Source organism: Canis aureus, chromosome 15 (assembly GCF_053574225.1).
Source record: "Canis aureus isolate CA01 chromosome 15, VMU_Caureus_v.1.0, whole genome shotgun sequence".
Taxonomy (NCBI): Eukaryota; Metazoa; Chordata; class Mammalia; order Carnivora; family Canidae; genus Canis; species Canis aureus.
In genome coordinates, this window is record NC_135625.1 from 21,360,070 (window position 1) to 21,383,453 (window position 23,384).

Here is a 23,384-nt window from a genome sequence, read left to right on the forward strand (position 1 = left end):
ACCCTTTTCGTGTTGCCTATAGGGACTAGGGCTTGGAAAATCAATGCAAAAGTGCTGGTGTTTTGGCTACTGCTATTGCTGTAACAAACTGCTCTTCATCTCTAACCCAGGACTCTCATGTCTTCCACTAGAACCCATGACACTGTGTCAGGCCAACATTAGCTTACAAGTTTAGCAAAATCTCAAGGATGTTCACAGTTTTGACAATATAAAAGTGTATACCTAATTCCAGTTTCTAATTAAAAATTAATTAAAGGTAATAATAATAATATATAAAAGTGAATTTAAAATAATTTTGTGGAGAGGGTGCCTGGGTGCCTCAGTCAGTTAAGCACCTGACTCTTGAATTCAGCTCAGGTCATGATCTCAGGGTCCTGAGATCAGGCCCCACATCAGGCCCTGTTCAGGATGGGGAGTCTGCTTGAGATTCTCTGTCTTCCTCTCCCTCTGTCCCTCCCCACCCCCTGCAGTGCTCTCTTTCTCTCTCTCAAATAAATAAATTAAAAAAAATGATTTTGTAGAGAAAAAAGTACTGGACAAAGCATTTTGAAATATTGATTTTAGAAATTTATTTACATATCTTAGATGGAAGCAATTGATGCAGTTGACTTGGAATTCCTGGGGGAAAAAAGAGAATTTTTTTAAGGTGGGAGTCCCAAGTATGCTTCAGAAAACAAAAACGAAAACCCCACTCCCTGCCAAAGTTGCTTTATGCATCTTCAACGTATAGAAGTAATATAAATAAAATAACAACATGAATTTTATCAAAAGAGCAAATTCCCTTTTTTAAAAGAGCAAAAGTATTAAGTAATTCCAGTATCTAATAAATTAGATACAAAACTTACAAGACTAAATTATATTCATCTTAAAAGTTTCCCTCTTTAATTGCTGTGCTCTGGCTTGTGCCCAATAGGTGAAAAATACCTTAAACACATCTCTATTAATCCACCAAATTGCATACCTTTCAAATCAGGAGCGAGAGGTTTACTCCTAGGACCAGAGGCGTCTTCATAAGTATCAAAATGGAATTTCTCTCTTCTTGAAATATAACCCATTTTTGATAGGTCACTCTGTGTACTACGTATTTTTTCACTTAGGTTTAAATAATCTCTTTGAAGATTCCGCATCTCAAATTCTAAGGTATCCCTTTCATTTTCTATACTTCTTACATAGTTTTCTAAAAGTATTTTGTCTTCTGAAAGTCTATTGATGCTGTTTTCAAATTTCATATTTTCTTTACTATGTTTTTTTAGTTCTTCTTTTAGAATCTGATTATCTGTTTTGATTTCCATTACCATTTTTGATAACATTTCACATTCATTGCCCATTTCTGACAAACTATTTTTATAAATACTTGCTTCTGATTTTGCATTTTTTATTTCTTTCAGAAAATTCTCTTCTGCAGTAGATTGGTATGTTTGAATATTCTCAATTTCTCTTTCCATCATTTGTCTAGCAGCAATAGATTCTTGTAATGCTGTTTCAAGATTAAGTTTTTCATTTTTAACTGTTTCTATTATTTGAAGAAGTGTCTCTTGTTCAGTTTTTGCCAACCTTTCTTTCTCTTTTAGTTGCATTATCTCTAGTTGGTTTTCCTTCAGTTCATTTTCAACTGAGCTTCTTTCCTTTAGAAGCTGGTATGTTTTTTTCTCTAGCATTTCCTTTTCATCTTGTATCAATAGAATATTTGTTTTCATTGATTCCATTTCTATACTCATTCGATTATTTTCATTATTGACAATGGCCATATCATTTTGAGTTTTGTGTTCCTTACTTTTTAGTTGATCTAATGTTTCTATCATTTGTTGCTTCTCCAAAGAAAGTTGACTGTTTTTTTCCTCTAGAGTTTTATTTTGTCCTACAAGAACATTATATTTGCTAATTATTTTTTTTAATTCTTTAAGACATTCTTTACCATCTTCTTCTGTTTTAATTAACTTGGACTGAATAGCATTCTTTTCTTCAACCAAATTCTTAAGTTGCTTTTCATAGGTTTCAATTTTCTGTATCAGAGATTGGGTAGTAAAGACAAGAGGTTTTATTTTGGTTTTAAGGGTTAGATTTTTATTCTCTAGTTCTGTGACTTTTTTCTGTACCTGCATAGATTCTTTTAGGTAATTCTGTAAGTACTGAATTTTTGCAACACACTGCTCAGTAACAGAACTGACTTTGGATGTTTTCTCATTTTCAAATATTGTTGGTCCTTGTTTTACTACCAATGGTTCTGTTTCTTTGTCTTTCATTTCATATTTTGTTGGGTCAAAGAATGACAGCGTATGTCTTGGAACTCCAGAATGGAATTTTAAATCTGTAATATTCTTGCAAGTGATAGGAATTTCTTTGCTGTTTTTCTCATTTCTCTTTCCCCTGTGTATTTCACTCTTAGATAGCCTTTTACATTTCCTGCAAAAGTTCACATGCAATTTTGACACTGTTTCCCTGAGTGGGAGTAATTTGTTTACTAATGCCTCTAATTCTGAAATTCTCTTTGATTTTATATCTTCATTTAAGTTACTTTCTATATTTTCTTTCTTAATAGAGTTAATTTTTTCCTTGTGACTGGGGGACAGGTCATATTTATCATTGCTTGGGACATTTGTATCAGTTTTTAAAGTCTGAAGTTCATTTGTAAGTGCCAGTTCTCTATCATGTGACTTTTGTAACTCTTCCTTCATTTGTTTGATAGAATTGCAGATATCATCTAAATTTTCACAAAATCCATGCTTGAGGAAAGGCTCAGTAATTTTGAGTTTATCCAGAATTACTGTATCAGCTTGAGACATCACATTTTGGGGTGCACGAGGTAGAAAACTATAAAGGTTATTATAATTCTTCAACATGTCAGAATTCTCTGAAAGGTTCATAGTTATGTTTGAAGCTTTATTATCTGTTGAAGTTCTCTGAGTTAATAGGTCCTTGAAATGTATCTGGGATGGAATATCAATACCTTGAGAGATATCACTGCTGAATTTTTCTTCTGTTGAATGAGTAGTATTAGACTCCTCAAAATGATGAATTTTCTCCATAGAAAGGATTCCTTCTTGATTCTTTATGGGCTAGTGACAATAAAAAGCATATTATAAATGTACTATCATTTGCCACATGACAAGAAAATCAAGAAAATATTTTGTGGAGCATTTATTTTTACAACTAAAATGAACATTCTATCCATTTCTTCTCTACAGTCAGAGAAGTCTAAAAATGTGATTCATTTTCTCCAGAAAAATCTAACAGATATTTTGAGATCTGTAACTTTGGTCTTCACAATTTGCTTAGAAATTATACTTATTTCTGCAGTAGGTGACCTACATGGACCAATCCTTTAATTGCAGACATAGAAATTTAGAATCCCCCAAGAGACCATCATATGTGGATGGGGGGAATTAGAAGCAATAGGTCAAATGCAATAGGAAGTTTAAGGAAAATGAGTATTCCACTTCTGGGCTGTTTGTCAACATTAGCTTGCATACCTATTTCAGATGATTCTAGGGCTGTGACTATTCTAAAAATGCGAGTTCTGATCAAGGTAGACAGAGTGAGTGACTCAGTTCCAACCTGTTTCTAGAGAATTCACCTCAGGTCTTGGTCAATCTTTTTTTTTTAAGATTAATTAATTAATTAATTTATGAGAGAGAGAGAGAGAGAGAGGGGCAGAGGGAGAAGCAGGCTCCATGCAGGGAGCCCGACGCGGGACTCGATTCCGAGACCCCAGGATCGCGCTCCGGGCCAAAGGCAGGCGCCAAACCCCTGAGCCACCCAGGGATCCCTTGGTCAATCTTAAAGTAGAAAAAATCCTAAGTGGATAGAGAGGCTAAGAAAAGCTGCCTTATATTTTAATTTACTTGGGAGTCTTTTAGGTATTCCTATGACAGCCGATTTGCCCCAGAAGAAGGTTTAGAATGTAAAGATAAACTGGTTGTAGTAACATTTTTGAAGTAACTAAATATAGAAATAGTTTGGAGAGAATAACATACCAAAGCTTTTTCAATGTGTGTGCCGAATACTAGATTTTTTTCTGAGCTAAATTGTGGGTTTTCTACATCAATAATGCTTTTGTTCAAGATTTCACTGATTTCAGACTGTACCTTTAAAAAATAAATTGATAATGTTAGAATTTAATTTCATATTTATAAACTTATGAATGTCTAGAAATAATAGATATTATTATTGAAAAATACCTTTAAATTTCCTGGACATAAAAATTCTTTTCCATCATATAGAATATAAATTAAATATTTAATTTATCATAATCTTTATCATTAAAGGAGTTTTTTAAAGAAAATTATGCCTTTATTATATGGTTTTAAAATCAGAAAAACTTAATTTCATAAAGCAATAAAATTTTAAGAACTATATTCAAGTAATTTTGGATGTTTGATTTTTATATTATTGAATAAAGCAGAGATTTTTTATCTCTGTCATCAGAATAAAATTTATTCTGTCATCCTCAGGAGGAGTTTGTCTTCTCTTGCATTTCCCTGCAGTTGCTTTTAGTATAAGAACATGACGATGAACTTTGTATTCGGGCTATAGTAAGTATGTGTTATGTTATGGATGACCAATACCCATACCCTATTCTGTTAATATTATCCCTTATTTGTTCTGGATAAAGTCCATGTGCTTTTGGTTATCCCATTTCCAGCTGCATGTGACTAAGAGTTAACCAGTCAGAACCCTGCCTTCCTTTCCACAGTGATTTGTTCAAGCACTGCATATAACCCAATCTTGGTCAGTCAGAATCAGGTCAAGAATTTCAGTATCAACTGTTACGGGAGAAAAGCATGGCCTCTTTTCTGACTGGGATCTGGAAGGATAAAAGCCTAGAGCTTCTAGCAGCCCTTTTGCTACCACATGGAGCTGAGAATCCAGGAACCAGTGAGACTGGTTCCTGATGATCTAAGTCCTGACCATATGGATTAAGCCATCCCAAAGTGAACTGACCCTAGGATTTTCAGTTACCTGAGCTAATAAAATACACTATTTCCCTAGGTCAATTTGAGTTAGATTTCATATCACTATAATGAGAGTTCCCATTTGTAGATCATACATAGGTAGCACTTTAAACATGCATTAAAAAGAAAAAAACAAAACAAAACAAAACAAAAAAAACCAGCGAGTGCTATTTCTTTTTGACTCATATCCAAATTCAACTATAATAGAATGTTTCCCCCAAACAAATTTTGATCCTGGAATATGTTGTGGCCTTATTTTATTACATTCTACATGAACTAATAAGTTGGCTAGTGATCATTAGCTTACAGGGTCATATCTTATGTTTGGATATTTCCCATATAGAGATCAAAAGAAACATACCATGCTAACATTCTGCAAAGTCTGTATTCGAAGAGCCTGAAATGATTCCAGTTGATGCTGAAGGGCCTATAAAAAAATTAAACATGGTATGAAATCAGACCATTTTGAAATTGCTATTATTTCTTTTTATATATATCCCCCAAAGTTGCCTATTACTAGAAAGGATCACATGAGGGTCAAAAGACTCAGATTCTTAGTCATTCTTGCTAATTCTTCTATGCATTTTCATGAAGATTTTTGTGGAAAATCCATGTTTATTTAGGAAGGATTTATTCTGAAAGAGATCAGCCTTTACACAAGCATTTGGAGAAAAATGAAAACGAACTTACTTTCAGTGCTGATTGTGGTTGGATTTGATTTTCTGATTCTGACATGCAGCCATATTCTAAAGAGCAAAATTGAAAAACCATGTGATCTAATTCTTAAGTTTTATTTTTAAACAACTGTAATAGAAAGTAGTCTCCTAACTTTCTTGGGTAGTGAGATAGTAAGAATTTTGATGTTCACATTAGGAAGAACTCAATGGAAGTCACATAATAAGGTCAAGATAAATTTTCATGTGGCTTAAAATACCTACTTGAGATTGTAATACTGGTTATACTTTTATAATAAACCATTAACTTGTAATGCCAAACTTGTAACTCTCAACTCGATTATCTTTATATTTGCAATATAAACTGCATTTAAAAAGAAAAAACAATCTAAAAAAAAACACAAAGCAATCTCATAATCCTGTTATGGGAGACCTTTGACAAAATACTGTATAGGTCTTAGTGTCTATGAAATGGCCATGTAATGCTTTTCCTCATCATGGAAAACAAATTGGATTAACAGAGCATGATTTTTGTTATGCCTTTAGGAAAAGTACTGTAAAGATCCATGTGTTCCTTCCTAGAAAATAGACTATAGATCTGTAACAGGGAAGAGACCATAAACCATTTGCAAATTTCCCGACGTACATCCCTCTTTGTCCAAATAGGCCTTTTGCTTGCTTTGTAAATTGTTATTAAAGAATTTAAAAAGCATTCTGTCCCAAATGAAATGAGATTTATGATGGAATTTCCCATAGGCTGACAATTTCTGCCCTGAGAGAAGTTTTTAAAAGAGGTCAGCACATCTCCCCTTTCGAATGACAGTCTGCCAGATGTTACAGGAGCTAGTTGCCAAGTACAGGAATCCCCCAACCCCATCTGCCATCTGGCTCTCATCATTGAGAGAGCAACTGTGGTTCAGAGAGTGGAGCTCTTTGGTCAATTGAAGAATCCCACCTTCATCAGAGGGCAGGGAGGGACAGTGAGTCTGTTTGGATATTGCTCAGCTTTGCATCTTCCTAGAAATAAAACAGTAGGCTGAAATGCTCATCTCGGAGAGATTAAAAAACAAAACAAAATGAACTCAAGTGAGATCTGGACAAATGCAACAAGGCATCCCAAAGTTTCTCAGACTCTCAGACAGCTTTTAATAAACTCAAATAAATCAAATTGCAAATCAAAACCAGTATCACCTAGAACTCCACCACCCAGAATTAACTGTTATGAATTTTAGGTACTCTCAGTCAGCTCTCTATGCATATATGCAGAAAAAAAGAAATTATTTTAGAATGGTCGGATCATATTATACATGTAACTTTTGATAAGTAGTATTAGATTTATGTTTATTTTAACAGAATAAAGAAAATCGCAATTAGTTGTTATCACTAGTATTCGGATTTTTTCACTACATGAAGGATTGTTTCCTATGAGATCCCTCTAAGCTAATGAAAGTATATCATGAAAGGAATAAGAGATTGGAACTTTTATGTTTTTAATGACATGCACTTCCATTGTATTCAGTGTTGATTTAGCCCCTGCCAAGAAGGGGAGTACATGATCAGAAAATTAGCATTACACTTGCTTTCACATTTACTCCCCACTTTTCATGATATTTGCTTATTACATTATTTTCATACTGTGATGTTTTATGGTGTATTACATTTTGTTATGTGATCATAATTTCCACAAAGCAATTTAAACACAAAGATAGGACATTATTATAAATATTTTCAGCCTTCAACTTTATTCTTATGGATTTACTGTTCAAAATTCCATCTCTTTTTTGAATCTGCAGCACCGGGCTCCCTTTTCTACACAGGTTTCCTTTGTCTCATTAGAAGGATTTGCAAGTTCAAGGCTAAGTACAGGATTTCTTTTGCTAAAACCAAGTACAAAATATGGGTCAAATTTAAAGACTTGGTAAAGGGCTATATATATACTGCTTCTACATATATTTCCCTCCTTCCATCGCTTTCTTCTTTTTTGACCATAGTATTATTGCAGTTACCATTATACTTCTTTTCATATGGCTCAGTGCAACCTGAGCAACTCTGCTCAGAATTTCTATTTTCTTTGAAATAGTGTAGATGTTTTCTCTTGACATCCTTCTCAGAGTCCGTTGGTCTGTTTCTCTGAGATATAGTTTCAAGGCCAGTATGTTTTCCTATCCATTTTCTATAGCCTTAAAATTAGGTGATGGGGTCTGGGGTAAGAGACATCACTTGGAGCTGTGTTAAGCCTCTGTTGGAGGAAGTGATTTCTGCTGTTTTATTGTTGTTCCTTCAGACTGGTTAGAAATCTAGAGGAGATATATCTTATTACTCTATGGAGAGAACTCTCTTGTTTGGGATCATTTCCTCAATTCAGTATGGAGTCCTGGGACTAGGACTGTCACTGTAAAGGTTGTTCTTTACACAAGGGCTCCTGGCCTAAAGATATGTGTGGCTGAGATGCTCCACCACACTCTGCTAATTGGTACCCTATGTCAGTTTGCATATATCTAGAGTTGGATTTACCTTTCTCTAATTCATGCAAAGTCAGAACTTCTTTCCTCAGAGCAAAGTAAGACCCTGTTGATCAGTGTCCAGGTTTACCTATCTATTCTCCCAGCTGCTCTTCTCTATTCATCCAAACCTCAATCAGCAGAAAGGAAGACAGGAGAGGCATTAATGAATATTTTCAGAATTTTGACTTGTTTTATTGCTTTGGAAAGTCAGAAGCAGTGTCAGAAGTCAGTCTGTAGTTTGCCTCGCCAGAATCTTCTGTTTTATTTTTGGCCTCTATTTTCCAATTTTTTGTTCTTTTTCAGGTGTTGCTGGTGAAGTTTTTGCTGGTCTTCTAGTTCTGTTTTTTTTTTTTTTCTTTTTCATTTCAGTTGGTACTAGAAGAAGGAGATCTGGGATCTTCCTTGGCTCTAAAATCTCTACCTGAAAGTCTAGAATAATTTTTATAGGTTAATGATTCAGATTTTTTTTGTTTGTTTGTTTCACATTTAGTAGTTCATTCCTTCAACATCATTCATTCAAATATTGAGTGTCTAGTATATGGTATGCCCAGTTGTAAGTACTAGAGACACAGCAATGAATAAGACAAACAAAACTCCTGTGGTACCTCTCTCAGTTCCTACATTCTGGAGAATGAACAGAAAAAAGCAGCAAAGACATAAACAAAATACTTTCACTTTTAAAAAAAGATTTTATTTATTTATTCGTGAGAGACAGAGACAGACAGAGAGAGAAAGAGAGAGAGAGAGAGAGGCAGAGACACAGGCAGAGGGAGAGCAGGCTTTCTGCAAGGAGCCCAATGTGGGACTTGATCCCGGATCCGAGGATCACGCCCTGAGCTGAAGGCAGATGGTCAACTGCTGAGCACCCAGGTGTCCCATGAAAATACTTTCAAATAGTGATAACACAAAGAGGATAGGCTATTGTGAAGCTGAAGATAACACTGAAGAGAGTGGTTAGCAGAGGCATATCCCTGGACTGAATGTGGCAAGTTTTAGCTAGATGTGCTCTGGACTGCTTGTGAAATGAAAATTGTCATCACCTCCAATAGAACCGAGGCCCTGTAAAACTCTGGTCAGGAGATATGATGTGGGCAGGGGTTTGTGCTGGTTTTCTGAGGGAGGAACCTGCCATGCTGAGATTGAAGCAAGCATGTTTGAGAAGGGCAATTCCACTGGGTTCAGCCAAGATTACTATATGATAAGAAGAGGCCAGCCAGGTGAACATCTGTAGGAAGATATTTGGAGCAGAGGACATGGCAGGGTCCTGAAGCAGAACATGCTTATCTGTGTTTGCTGAACAGAAAGTCAGTATGGCTGTGGCTTAATAAGCAGATGGAAGCCCATGATGATTAGAGGTCAGAGGAGGACACAGGGCTAGATTTTATTTAGGACCTTGTGGACCAACCTGAGGAATTTGGCTTTTATTTTAAGTGAAAGAGGACTTCAAACACAAGAATGATTTGAAAAAAAAAAAAAAAAGAAACATTTATAGGTCACTGTACTACATGATAATGGATTATACGGTGGAAATTGTGGGACTACTGCAGTAATCCAAGTGAGGGACAAAAGTATCTTGGACTAGAATGGCAGAGGTAAAGATGGAGAAAAATAGGTGCATTTAGAATAGATTTTATGAGATAAAGCATTACTAGGGGATTAAATGTGGCTGGAAGAGATGAAAGAAGGATGATTCCTGACTTTTTGGTGAGAGCAGATGGATGATGAATGATGATGTTATTTACTAAAATGGAAAAGAATGGAGTTGGAAGATGTTTTAGGGAAAACTTTTAGACATGTTAAAGTTTTCTGTTAGTTGTCAAAGTGAACATCAAAAGGCAGTGGGATATTCCCATCTCTCGTTCAGGGGAATGGTTATGAACACTGTATTGGAAAATACAGATGTTACTGCTGGCCTAGACAAGGGCAATTTCTATGTGGTGTCAGGCACAGAAGCTCAACTGAAGTAGCTGGAGAGAATGAAATGTAAAGATTTGTGGGCATTGAGTATACAGAGCTCTTTTGAGTTTTACTGTGGAAATAAATATTAGGGTGCATATTAGAAAAGACGTGCAGGTCAGGAAGAATTTTTTTAACCATGGGAGATTCTAACATGCCTGCTTCCTATTGGAATCATGTAGTAGAAAAGGAGAAGAGTAATTCTGGAGAATGAGGGAGGTTAATTGCAGAAGCTGAGTACTTGAGAATTCCAGAAGAGCTAGGATAAAGAGGAAATGAGCTTTGATTGAGCAGGGACAATTCTTCCATTGAAACTGGGGACAGCAGGAAGAGGAGCAGGAAGATGATGGCAGAGTAGGACCCTAGGCTCATTTTGTCCCATGAACACAACTAGATAACTATCAAATCATCCTAAATACCCCAGAAATTATCCTGAAAAGGATAAAAGACTGACAGAAAAAACTCCACAATTAAAGCAAGAAAGGAGGCCACGTTGAAGAAAATGGGAAGTGTGGAAACATGGTTTAGGGGAGATCACAGCTGCAGGAGAAGGAGCCATGGCTGCAGAGAAGAGAGAGAGAAAGAGGAGCACACAGGGGAATGCACAAGGAGAAGGTTGCCCCAAAGCCACTTGTTTAGAAAATGAGAGGGGCTGTATTCCATGAGGTTTTGAAACCACTGGGGCTTAAAGCCAGGAGTTTTAAATATCAGCAGGCTTGCCTGGGATAGAGCTAAGAGAGGACTATGCTGCTCCTAGAGAGAAGGCAGGCAAACAACCAGGGGCAGTCAGTATGGAAATTACAATCTGAAAAGCACCTAACGCACACAGTGAGGAGATTATTTGCTATTCTTAGAGTATGTTCCTGAGAAGCAGCATTCACAGGGACACCTCTGAAGGAACAAAGGAGTTTGCCAGTGCCATTTCCCTCCCCTATCCCTCAGCATAAACACACAGCCACCTGTGGGAAGCAGTGCAGCACAGGCACTGGTTGCCTAACTTGCTTACCCCAAGCCCCATCGCCCTGAGTTCCAGTGGAATAGCCCTTCTCAAACATGCACGACTCAGTTCCAGCATTGCATGTCCCTCCCCCAGAAGACCAGTGCAAACCCCTGCCCACACCATGACTCCTGACCAGAGAATTTTGCAGGGCCTCAGTTAGAGTGGAGGTGATGACAGGTCTCATTTCACAAGCAGTCCAGAGAATTCTAGCTAAAACTCACCACATTCAGGCCAGGGACCAAACACTGCCCAAAACATGCAAAGAAAGGCTCTGCAGATGAATGGCCTGAAGGACAGAGCAGCCAGGACACAACAGCAGAGTGCACACACTACAGATACTCTTTGAAGTGCTAAGCCTTGGGCACTACATGACCTCTTCTCTATAAGGGTATTAATTTCAGGAGGAGGAGGCATAACTGGTTTTTCTAACACAGAAAGAAGGCAGACTTAGATAAAATGTGAAGACAGAGGAATTTATTGCAAATGAAAGAGCAGGATAAGGCCAAGGCCAGAGATCTAAGCAAAACAGATATAAGTAACATGCCTGATGGATAATTTAAAGCAGTGATCATAAGGATACTCACTGGGCTTGAAAGAAGAATAGAAGACATCAGTGAGACCCTTACCACAGAGGTAAGAGTTAAAAAATAATCTGAAATGAAGAGTGCAACAAATGAGAACAGAAACACCCTTGATACAATGAACAGCAGGCTGGAAGAAGCAGAGGAATAAATTAATGACCTAGAACAGAGTAATGAAGAGTAATCAAGTTGAACAAAAGAGAAAAAAAAAAGAATTGTGCAAAATGAGAATAGATTTAGGGAACTGGGCAACTCCATCAAATGTAATAATATTCATATTATAGGAGTACCATAAGAAGAAGAGAGAGAAAAGGGACAAAATTTATTTGAAATAATAGCTGAAAAGTTGCCTAATCTAAGGAAGGAAACAACATCCAGATCCAGGAGGCACAGAGAACTCCCATCAAAATCAACAAAAGCAGTCCAACACCAAGACATATTATAATTAAATTTGTAAAATATAGTGATAAAGAAAAAATCTTAAAAGCAGCAAGACAAAGTGAAAATCCATAAGGCTAGTAGGAGATTTTTCAAAAGAAACTTGGCAAGTGAGAAGAGTGGCATGATATTTTCAATGTGCTGCATGAGAAAGATCTAGTCAAGAATACTCTATCCAGCAAGGATATCATTCAGAATAGAAGGAGAGGCAAAAGTTTCTCAGACAAACAAAAACTAAAGGAGTTCATGACCATCAAACCAGCCCTGCAATACTGAAAGGCATTCTTTGAGTGGAAAAGAGGACAAAAAATGACAGTATAAAGGCAGGAAACACAAAAGTAGTAAAAATAAATATTTCAGTAAAAACCAGGCCAGGAACTAACACACAAAAAAGGATATAAAATATAATAATGTATACCTAAAATGTGGGGAGGAGAGGAGAAAAGAATGGATTCAAACTTGAATGACAATCAACTTAATATAGACTATTTGCAGAAAAGGTTATATACAGGCCTAATGGTAACCATTTATCAACAAAAACTAATAAACATGCAAAGCATAAAGAGAAAGAAATACAAATATATCACTAAAGAAAATGAGCAAACCATGAAAAAGAGAAAGACAAGAGACGATTGAGAAAATCTCCAGAAACAAGCACAGAACAAGTAATAAAGTGGTAATAATACATATCTATTAATATTTACTTTGAGGGTAAATGAACTAAAGGCACTAATCAAAAGAAATAGGGTGTCAGATGGATAAAAAAACAACAACACAAGACTCATCTATATGTTGCCTACAAGAGGTCATTTTAGACCTAAAGACCCTTGCAGATTGAAAGTGAGGGGACAGAAAACCATTTATCAGCAAATGGATGTCAAAAGAAAGCTAGAGTAGCAATACTTACACTTTATACAAAGTTGACTTCAAAATGAAGACTGTAATAAGAGACAAATAAGGGTGCAATATAATAATAAAGTGGACAATGCAACAAGATACAATAATTTTAAGTATTTATGTACCCAAATATACAGAACAATTAATAATGATTAAACAACAGCAACAAAAACAATAACAAACATAAAGGAACTTACTGATAATACTACAATAATCAGAGGGGACTTTTACATCCCACTTACATAAAGGGACAGACCATCTAAACAGAAAATCAACAAGGAAACAATGGCTTTGCGGGATCCCTGGGTGGCGCAGCGGTTTGGCGCCTGCCTTTGGCCCAGGGCGCGATCCCGGAGACCCGGGATGGAATCCCACGTCGGGCTCCTGGTGCATGGAGCCTGCTTCTCCCTCTGCCTGTGTCTCTGCCTCTCTCTCTCTCTGTGACTATCATAAATAAATAAAAAAAAAAAAAAGGAAACAATGGCTTTGGCTTTGAATGATACACAGGATCAGATGGACTTAATAGATATATTCAGAACATCTATCCTGGGGTGCCCAATGGCTCAGTTGGTTAAGCATCCCACTCTTGGTTTCAGCTCAAGTCTTGATGTCAGCCAGGGTTATGAGATTGAGCCCCATGTTGGACTCCATGCTCAGTGTGGAGTCTGCTTAGGGTTCTCTCCTTATCCCTCTTTCTCCCCTGTGCCCCTCTCCCTTCTCTCTCTCTCTCTCCTCATCCCTGTCTCTAAAATAAAATCTTTAAAAAAATAACATTCCATCCTAAAACAACAGAATACATATCCTTTTCAAGTGTTCATGGAACATTCTCCAGAGTAGATTACATATTGGATCACAAAAGAAGTCTTAACAAATACAAAAAGACTGAAGTCACACTATACACCTTTTCTGGCAACAATGCTATGGAACTAGAAGTTAACCACAAGAAAAAAAATTGGAAAGACCACAAATACATGGAGGTTAAATAGCATGCTTCTAAACAATGAATGAGTCAACCAGGAAATCAAAGAAGAAATTAAAAAAATACACAAGAAGAAATGAAAATGAAAACACAACAGCCCAAAAGCTTTGGGAATGCAGCAAAAGTAGTTCTAAGAAGGAAGTATATAGCAATACAGGCCTACCTCAAGAAGCAAGAAAAATCTCAATTAACACCTAACCTTACACCTAAAGGAGCTAGAAAAAGAATAACAAATGAAGCCTAAAGCCAGCAGAAGGAAGGAAATAATAAAGATTAGAGCACACATAAATGATACAGAAACTAAAAAAACTTAATAGAACAGATCAAGGAAAACAGAGGCTGGTTCTTAGAAAAAAGTAATAAAATTGATACACCTCTAGCCAGACTTATCAAAAAGGAAAAGAGAAAGGACCCAAATAAATAAAATCACAAGTGAGAAAGGAGAAATAACCAACACTACAGAAATGCAAACAACTATAAGAGCATATTATGAAAAACTACATGCCAACAAATTGGACAACCTGGAAGAAATGGATGAATTTTCAGAAACATATAAACTACCAAAACCGAAAACAGGAAGAACTACAAAACTTGATCAGACTGATAACCAGCATTTTACTGAGTCAGAAAAAAAAAAAAACAAAAAACAAAAAACAAAAACTCCCAATGGACAAAAGTCTAGGACTAGATGGCTTCCCAGGAGAATTGTACCAAATATTTAAAGAAAAGTTAATATCTATTCTTCTCAAACTATTCCAATAACTAAAAAAGGAAGGGAAATTACAAATTCATTCCATGAGGCCAGTATTACTCTGATATCGAAACCAAATAAAGACAACACTCAGAAGGGAACTACAGGGGGATCCCTGGGTGGCTCAGTGGTTTACGCCTGCCTTAGGCCCAGGGCGTGATCCTGGAGACCCGGGATCGAGTCCCACATCAGGCTCCCTGCATGGAGCCTGCTTCTCCCTCTGCCTGTGTCTCTGCCTCTTGCTCTCTCTGTGTCTCTCATGAATAAATAAATAAAATCTTAAAAAGAAATTGAAAGAGAACTACAGGCCAATATCCCTGATGAACATAGATGCAAAAATTCTCAAATACTAGCAAACCAAATGCAACAATACATTAAACAAATCATTCACCAAGATCAAGTGGAATGTCTTCCTGGGTTGCAAAGGCAGTTTAATATTCTCAAATCAATTGATCTGATGTGATGTCACAATAATAAAAGAAAGGATAAAAATAATACAATCATTTCAATAGATGCAGAGAAAGCATCTGACAAAGTACAACATCCATTCATGGTAAAAACCATCAATAGTAGATTTAAAGCAAACATACCTCAACATAATAAAGTCCATATAAGAAAACCCCACAGCTAATATCAACCTAAATGGGGAAAAACTAAGAGCTTTTCCTCTATGGTCAGGAACAAGACAATGAAGTCTACTCAAACTACTTTTATTTAACATAGTACTGGAATCCAAGAAACAGCAATCTAATAACAACAACAACAACAACAAAAGTATCCAGATAGGCAAGGAAGAAATGAAACTTTCACTATTTGCAGAGGACATGATACTACATGTAGAAAACCTGAATAAATTCACCAAAAAAATGCTAGAACTGATAAACGAATTCAGTAAAGTTGCAGGATGCAAAATCAATGCACAGAAATCTGTTGCCTTTCTATATACCAATAATGAAGCAGCAGAAAGAGAAATTTAGGAATCAATCCATTTTACAATTGTACCCCAAACAATGAGACACCTAGGAATAAACCTAACTAAAGAGGTGAAAGACCTGTGCTCCAGAAACCATAAAACAGTGATGAAAGTAACTGAAGATGACACAAAGGAATAGAAAGGCATTCCATGATTATGGATTAGAGGAATAAATATTGTTAAAATATATATATATATATTATTATATATAATAATTATTATATATAATATTATTATATATAATATATATATATATATTACCCCCAAACAATACACATTTAATGCAATCCCTATTGAAATACCAACAGCATTTTTCATAGAGCTATACCAAACAATCCTAAAGTTTGTATGGAACCACAAAAGACCCTGAATAGCCAAAGCAATCTTGAAATAGAAAAGCAAAGCTGGAGACATCACAATTCTGGACTTCAAGTTATATTACAGAGCTGTAATCATCAAAATAGTATGGTACTTGCACAGAGATCAGTAGAACAGAATAGAATACTCAGAAATAAACCCCCAGGTATATGGCCAATTAATCTTCAACAAACCAGAAGAAATTATGCAATGGGGAAAAGATAGTCTCTTCAACAAATGGTGTTGGGAAAACTGGACAGCTACATGCAAATGAATGAAAATAGGCCAATTTCTTATACCATACATGGAAATAAATTCAAAATGGATTAAAGGCCTAAATGTGAGACCTGAAACCATAAAAATCCTAGAAGAGAACACAAGCGGTAACCTCTTTGACATCAGCCATAGCAGTTCTTTTTTAGGTATGTCTCCTGAGGCAAGTGAAACAAAAGCAAAAATAAACTATTACAACTACATTAAAATAAAAAGCTTCTGCGCAGCAAAGAAAACAAAACTAAAAGGCAGCCCTTCAGAATGGGAGAAGATATTTGCAGATGACATATCTGATAATGGATTAATATCAAAATATATAAAGAACCTATAAAATTCAATACCTCTAAAATAAATAATCTAATTAAAAATGGTCAGTTAACATGAATAGACATTTTTCCTAAAACAACATACAGATGGCCAACAGACACACGAAAAGATGCTCAACATCACTTATCATCAGGAAAATGGAAATCAAAACTACAATGAGACATCACCTCATAGCTGTCAGAATGGCTAAAATCAACAACACAAGAAACAACAGGTGTTGGTGGGGATGTGGAGAAAGGAGAACCTTCTTGCACTGTTAGTGAGAAGGCAAACCGGTGCAGCCATGGCAGAAAACAGTATGGAGTTTCCTCAACAGCTTGAAAATAGATTTACCCTATGATACAGCAATTGCACTACTAGGTATTTACTCCCAAAATAAAAAAGTACTAATTTGAAGGGATACATGTACCCCGATGTGTACAGTAGCATTATCTACAATATCCAAATTATGGAAATAGCCCAGGCTGTCCACTGATTGATAAATAGTTAAAGAAGAAGCAGTATATATGTGTATATATATATATATATATATATATATATATATATATATATATATACATACACAATGGGATAGTTCTCAGCTATAAAAACAGATTGAAATCTTGCCACTTGCAATGACATGAATGGAGATAGTATTGTGCTAAGTGAAATGAGTCAGTCAGAGAAAGACAAACACCATATGATTGCACTCATGTGAAATTCAAGAAACAAAACGTAGGTGCAAAGGGGGGAAAAAGAGAGGCAAACCAAGAAACAGACTCTTAACTATAGAGAACAAACCGATGATTACCAGACGGGGTGAGGTGGGGGGATGGGGAAATAAGTGATGGGGATTGAGGAGGGCCCTTGTGATGAGCACCAGATGACATATGGAATTGTAGAATCACTATATTGTACACCTGAACTGGAATTAAAAAGAAACTTGACAAAAAAGAAATGGGGGACAGCAGATAATATGCTAAAAATATCTACACAAGTAGATGGGTTAGCAAATTTTAAGTTTGAGGGTCAGAGAGTTTGGGTCTGATTGTTTCCATTTCTTTTTAATATAGCGTGAGATTTTGTTAATGAGATGAGTGGTAGTGATGAAGGGTTTTGGAGATTGAGGAAACTATGAGCGTGAAGTAGTTATCTTGGAGAAGTTTTGAAGAAGCATTTGCTGGGGAAATAAAGTGTTCCAAGCAGCACTGAGATCCATGTTATATGACTTGGAAGTGAGTGGTTTTCTCCTGCAATGTTCAGATGATTCAGTGAAGGGATAGGAAGGCAGAGAGTCTGATTTACCAGTTTTTAAAGGACATTAAAATTAACTTTTTGGTTTTTTTATGAGTTTCAGAGACATTGGCTACTACTTATTCCCAAAGGACAGTTAATCTTAAAATTCAGCAATAGTTAACCACATAGAATTATGTGATTCTAGAATTGGAAGGGAAATTACCAAAGAGGCACAGGAGAGAGAACACAATCACAGGTTATCACTAATTATTAAGTCCTTGCTAAACATGCAATATTGAGAGGTGTGTAGAACTAAGTGGAAGATATGGTCCCAGCCCTGAAGAAGCTCATACTCTACGGAAAATGAAATGCAAGAAATAGTATTCATGTTAAATTCAATTAAATTCTCTGTCTCATATTTAAATGTGAGGAGTAAAAAACAGGATGGTTATCAGTGGGATGGCTTTTGAAGTAATTAAAAATATGGGAATTTACTATGAAACCTGCAGAAGATTATGTCATATTCAACGTACAGGCATACTTCGTTGTATTGTGCTTTGCAAAGATTGTGGTTTTTTTCACACACTGAAGGTTTTGGCAACCCTATATCAAGCAAGTCTATTGGTGCCATTTTCCCAACAGCATCAGCTTACTTTGTGTCTCTGTGTCACATTTTGGTAATTCTCACAGTATTTCAAAAATATTTGCTTTCATTATACTTGTTCTGGTGGCCTGAATCAGTAACTATAACTTGCTGAAAGCTCAGATGATGGTTAGTATTTTTTACCAAAAAAAGTATTTTTTAATTAGGGTATGTACATTGTTTTTTTATAGACATGATGCTATTGTATGCTTAATAGACTACAGTAATATAAGCATAACTTTTATATGCACTGGGAAACTAAAAAATTCATTTGACTCATTTTATTGTGACATTCTCTTTATTGCAATGGTCTGGAACCAAACCCTGATCTGGAACCAAACCCACAATATCTCTGCCTGTATTAAGTGCATCCCTGAAGCTAACAGACCAAGGAGTACAAATCAGACAAAGGAGAACAATGAGTTTTTAAAATGCAACATAGTAATGATTCAGTATAGGATTTTAGATACTGGGTAGTCAAAGCCTTATAATTCTCAGGTTCAAATGCAGAGTTTTGCTATGACAATTCAAATTAACTCCTAGAAGGAACTGTTTTACAAAGCCTAATGAGGTGTGACACTGTCTGCATGAGGCTCCATCATGGAAGCCACGAACCAGGCTGCCTGTGCTTGAATCCTGGCTTTGCTATACATTTGCCATGAGGGATAACTCTAGGTAGTTGCCCAGTTTGTAGAGAAAGCCCTTTGCAGAATGCATGGTGCAAACTAAATGCTCACTACTAATCACTACTGCGGAGACAAGGGTATTACTGATATGATGATGATTCGGTAAATTTAAAATTCCAATTGCGATGGAGGGTAGTGATGACTGCTCAAAACTCTTTGTTTTCCATTTTGTGCCAAATAACCCTCCAGGTCCTTACATGGAACTACCGTGCTCCCTACCCCCATTTCCTTTCTGATCCTTTCTCTTACCCTTCCCCTTACTCAATTCTGCTCCAGTCACACCAACTGTTCCTCAACTGTGCCAAGCTTCCCCCTCCCTCACGGCCCACGTTGTTTTTCTCTCTGGCTCTTTCCCTGGAAATCCATAGTGATTTCTCCTTTATCTCCTTCGGGTCTTTGCTCAGATGTGATCTGCCAAGTAAAGTTTCCTACCATCCTATTTAAAATAAAATCGCACAACTCATTCACCTCTGACACTCCATGTTCTCCCCCACGCCCTCTGTACCTTACTTTTCATCATGGGATTTACAAATCCCATCTTACACACAATCGCCTTTGTTCCTTCCAGTGGAAGGTAAGCTTCATGTGAATGGGGATTTTGCATATTTTGTTCACTGTTGGATCCCCAGCACCTAGGACAGCACTTGCTCAAAAATATTTGTTAGATGAATGAATGGATGAATGAATGAAGACTTGGTGGAACAGGGGTGCTAAAAACACCACACTGGGTATCTTGAAGATTCAGAGTATCCTTCACATCTCCATTCCAATCAACCAAGGGTTACATAGGCTAACTACTTATTCTTTTAAAATTAAAGAGACCTCAGAAATATTATAGTTTCTTTTAACTCAGAATTATTTATGCAAATGGGGTTAATAATCTGTTGGTTAGCGTCACATGGTGACAATGAAGTGTAGATAAGAGAATAGAAAAAGGAGAGGGAACGAAGTCATACCTCCTAATTTTGCAGTCCAAGGCAGTACCTGACTTCAAATCCATGGTCTTAAAAAGCTGCCCTTGCTACACTCTGTTGTAATCCCTCTGCTTTAGCAAGATGGACTGTAGCTCTTAAATAAGCGCATGTGCCATTTTGCAAGGAACTTCATTTTCTGTTATGCTGGCATCTTCCCCCAGGGCCCCAAATCTCACTCATGTTAGAGACCATGTGAAGCCTCCTTGGGCTTCTCTCAAGGAAGTGAGAGTCCAGCTTCAGGGTTCTCAGTATGATACCCCTAACTGGGACTTTACACACATCTTATTGATAGTTTAAGTGGAGCTTGAAATTGTAGCTTCTTGGTTATTTCAAATACCCTCCCTATACAATACCCTGTAGCCCACAAATATTTACTGTAAAAAGTAGTTTCTTTTGGGAAAAGTATATGTCTTTTCAGAATCTGCCCCAAATATCATTCTTATTGGTGTTCAGAGAAGCTGTACAGTATTGCATGGTGTTTAAGGCCTGGACTCTGGAGCCACCCTGCTGAACACTGGATTTTTCACTCCCCACCTATGTGACCTTGGGGAGTTAGCTAATCACTCTGTGCCTCAGTTTCCTTATAAAATGTGGATGATGGTAGCACCTACTTCATAGGGTGGTTGTGAAGATTCAATGAGTTGAAACACTTAAATGCTTGGAACAACATCTGGCACGAAGTAAGTGTGCTGTGTTAGCTATTTGGAGCGCCATAACAATAGTTACCCGAAGCACCTATGTGCTGGAAGCGCACCTGTCGGGCCAGTGGATTTAGGCAAGGTAGCCCTTGCCTATGGTAAAAGGCGGAAACATCACTGCCGTGGACAGTTTACCTGCTTCACTGCCACCACTTTCCTTTACCCCGTCAGAGGAATTTAGGATCTTGGACGCTGAAAGGAGAACGCAGTCCACTTCATCCTCTTCCTCGTGATGCTTCTCTGTAACAGAACCACAGGTGGCTTCAGCTTGGTTGGGAGGCGGCGGCCAAGCGTGCGAGTCGGGCCGCGGGCGCCCTAAGCAGCCACGGGAGGGCGCGCTGGGGCCACGCAGCGCGGCGGGCCCCGGGGCCGCAGGGGCTGGCAGCGGAGGCCGGGGCTGGAGGCGGCGCTCTTCTCCCCGCGCAGCGCAGGGTGCGCGGCTGGTGGGCGAGGGCGGCGCCACGGTGGGGACCCGCGCTGGGGGTGCGGGCGCCCTCCACTGCGCGCCCCCTCGCCAGGGCTCCCCGTCCACGGACAGCTCCCCGGCCAGGCCCTCACCCGGGCTCATTCCTGCAGCTCAGGGGCGCCTCCCAACTGTCTGCCCCACGCATTCCGCCCACTAGCTTCGCGCCGGCGCGGCCCGTTGCCTGGTAACCGGGTGGCCGGCCGCCCGGAGCGGCTGCGGGGTGCGCGCCGGGATGCGCGCGAGGTGCGGCGGGGGTGCGCGCGGGGTGCGGCGGGGATGCGCGCGGGGTGCGGCGGGGGTGCGCGCGCGGGTGCGGCGGGGGGTGCGCGCGGGGTGCGGCGGGGTGCGCGCCCGGGTGCGGCGGGGGTGCGCGCAGGGTGCGCGCGGGGTGCGGCGGGGGTGCGCGAGGGGGTGCGCGCGGGGTGCGGCGGGGGTGCGCGCAGGGTGCGCGCGCGGGTGCGGCGGGGGGTGCGCGCGGGGTGCGGCGGGGGTGCGCGCAGGGTGCGCGCGGGGTGCGGCGGGGGTACGCGCGGGGTGCGGGGAGGTGCGCGCCCGGGTGCGGCGGGGTGCGCGCGGGGTGCGGCGGGGGTGCGCGCAGGGTGCGCGCGGGGTGCGGCGGGGGTACGCGCGGGGTGCGGGGAGGTGCGCGCCCGGGTGCGGCGGGGTGCGCGCGGGGTGCGGCGGGGGTGCGCGAGGGGGTGCGCGCGGGGTGCGGCGGGGGTGCGCGCAGGGTGCGCGCGCGGGTGCGGCGGGGGGTGCGCGCGGGGTGCGGCGGGGGTGCGCGCAGGGTGCGCGCGGGGTGCGGCGGGGGCACGCGCGGGGTGCGGGGAGGTGCGCGCCCGGGTGCGGCGGGGTGCGCGCGGGGTGCGGCGGGGGTGCGCGCGGGTCTCCGGGTCCCGGGGGGCGCTGCTCGTCCCGCCCGCGCTGGCCCAGCTGCCTCGCGGCCCCCCGCCCCCCCCTCCGCGGACCAGGCCTCCATCTGGTTCGTAGGCTGACGCTTAAGACCGCACGTGTTGGACCGCAGCTGTGTGGACCAAGGGAGATGCTTGGAGAGCCCGCAAGCACCCAGGAACTTGCTCCGCTTTTCATTCCATTGTTTGTTTATTTTGCTTCCCTCTTCGTTTTTTTTTTTTTTTTTTTCTTTTTTCCCAGCCCATCTGCCGCCCGAGTAGGTTCAGGGTTTGGGTGTTTGACCGATCCAAAAGCAATACTGTGAAAGGACTTTAGTTTGCTGTGGTGAAAAGATGACCCCTATTTCTAATAAGGATCTTAAAATAATAATGAAATGTACGAAAATGTGCAAATTAAAGCTGTCGCACACTCACTGATCTCCTGATGTCAAAGCGCGCTAATTTCCTGTGCACCTGCGCAAACCACTTGCGGAAGATGAATGTGGCCTTGGAATCTGGAACTTGTTCAATGAAGGACCGGCTGGCGTGGCTGCGGTCCATACATTGTGCAGACCACAAACTTTAAGTAAAGGTTTTAATGAATATATATTACTTATTTTGCAATCGCAGCCGTTACAGATAGACTATAAAATAATTGAAAATTCAAATTTTAAGTCACAATAAGGGATTTAAAGTCATGACACAATGATTTATTATATCATGATTACATGTTTTGGTTTTATGGAAATGAAACTCATCATGATAAGTCTCAATGTTGACTTGCTGTACTTTCTTGTTTCCTATAGGAATGGTCTCTAGAAGATTTGATAATCTTTCTTGTGGCATCATAGACAATTTCAATAAATTGTGTTTTGAGAATTTATGTTCGCCATTGATGACTGGTAGTGACAAAGCTAGCTTTTTCCCCTGATAGCTACACAAATTTTCAGCAATGTGTCTGTTAAATTATTACTCTAAATAATTCAGAGTACTTTGAAGTGAGAATGTAGATAAAACACTACTGCAGTTTAATAAGGTAATTTCTATACCAATGACATTTCCATAACAAATATTGTATTTCATGTAACAAATTAATATCTAACAATGTTAATATAATGTAAAGTTCTCTAATAACTCTAATTTGTCTATG

The 23,384-nt window shown here is 39.2% G+C and overlaps 2 protein-coding genes across 3 annotated transcripts in view; one reads left to right on the forward strand and one right to left on the reverse strand.

Annotated features, from left to right (window-relative positions):
• The window catches only part of CFAP96 (cilia and flagella associated protein 96), a 36,437-nt gene extending 30,351 nt beyond the window's left edge, over nucleotides 1–6,086 (forward strand). The window contains exons 10-11 of the transcript XR_013352690.1: nucleotides 4,452–4,532; nucleotides 5,296–6,086. The gene's annotated coding sequence lies outside the window, so the exon portion shown is untranslated. The remainder of the gene's footprint in view (nucleotides 1–4,451; nucleotides 4,533–5,295) is intronic.
• Nucleotides 545–21,574, reverse strand: CCDC110 (coiled-coil domain containing 110). 2 transcript variants are annotated; one of them, XM_077848727.1, is made up of 7 exons: nucleotides 21,437–21,574; nucleotides 21,014–21,118; nucleotides 5,643–5,698; nucleotides 5,314–5,379; nucleotides 3,975–4,085; nucleotides 962–3,056; nucleotides 545–618 (listed from the first exon to the last, which is right to left on the reverse strand). In XM_077848727.1, exons 1-7 carry the CDS (start codon nucleotides 21,444–21,446, stop codon nucleotides 569–571), a joined length of 2,493 nt encoding a protein of 830 aa, XP_077704853.1. In that variant the 5' UTR covers nucleotides 21,447–21,574; the 3' UTR covers nucleotides 545–568. The 2 variants fall into 2 exon arrangements, with proteins under 2 accessions (XP_077704853.1, XP_077704854.1); XM_077848728.1 differs by lacking the exons at nucleotides 5,643–5,698; nucleotides 21,437–21,574 and having other exon boundaries at nucleotides 21,014–21,408.
• Between the last annotated feature and the right edge of the window lie 1,810 nt (nucleotides 21,575–23,384).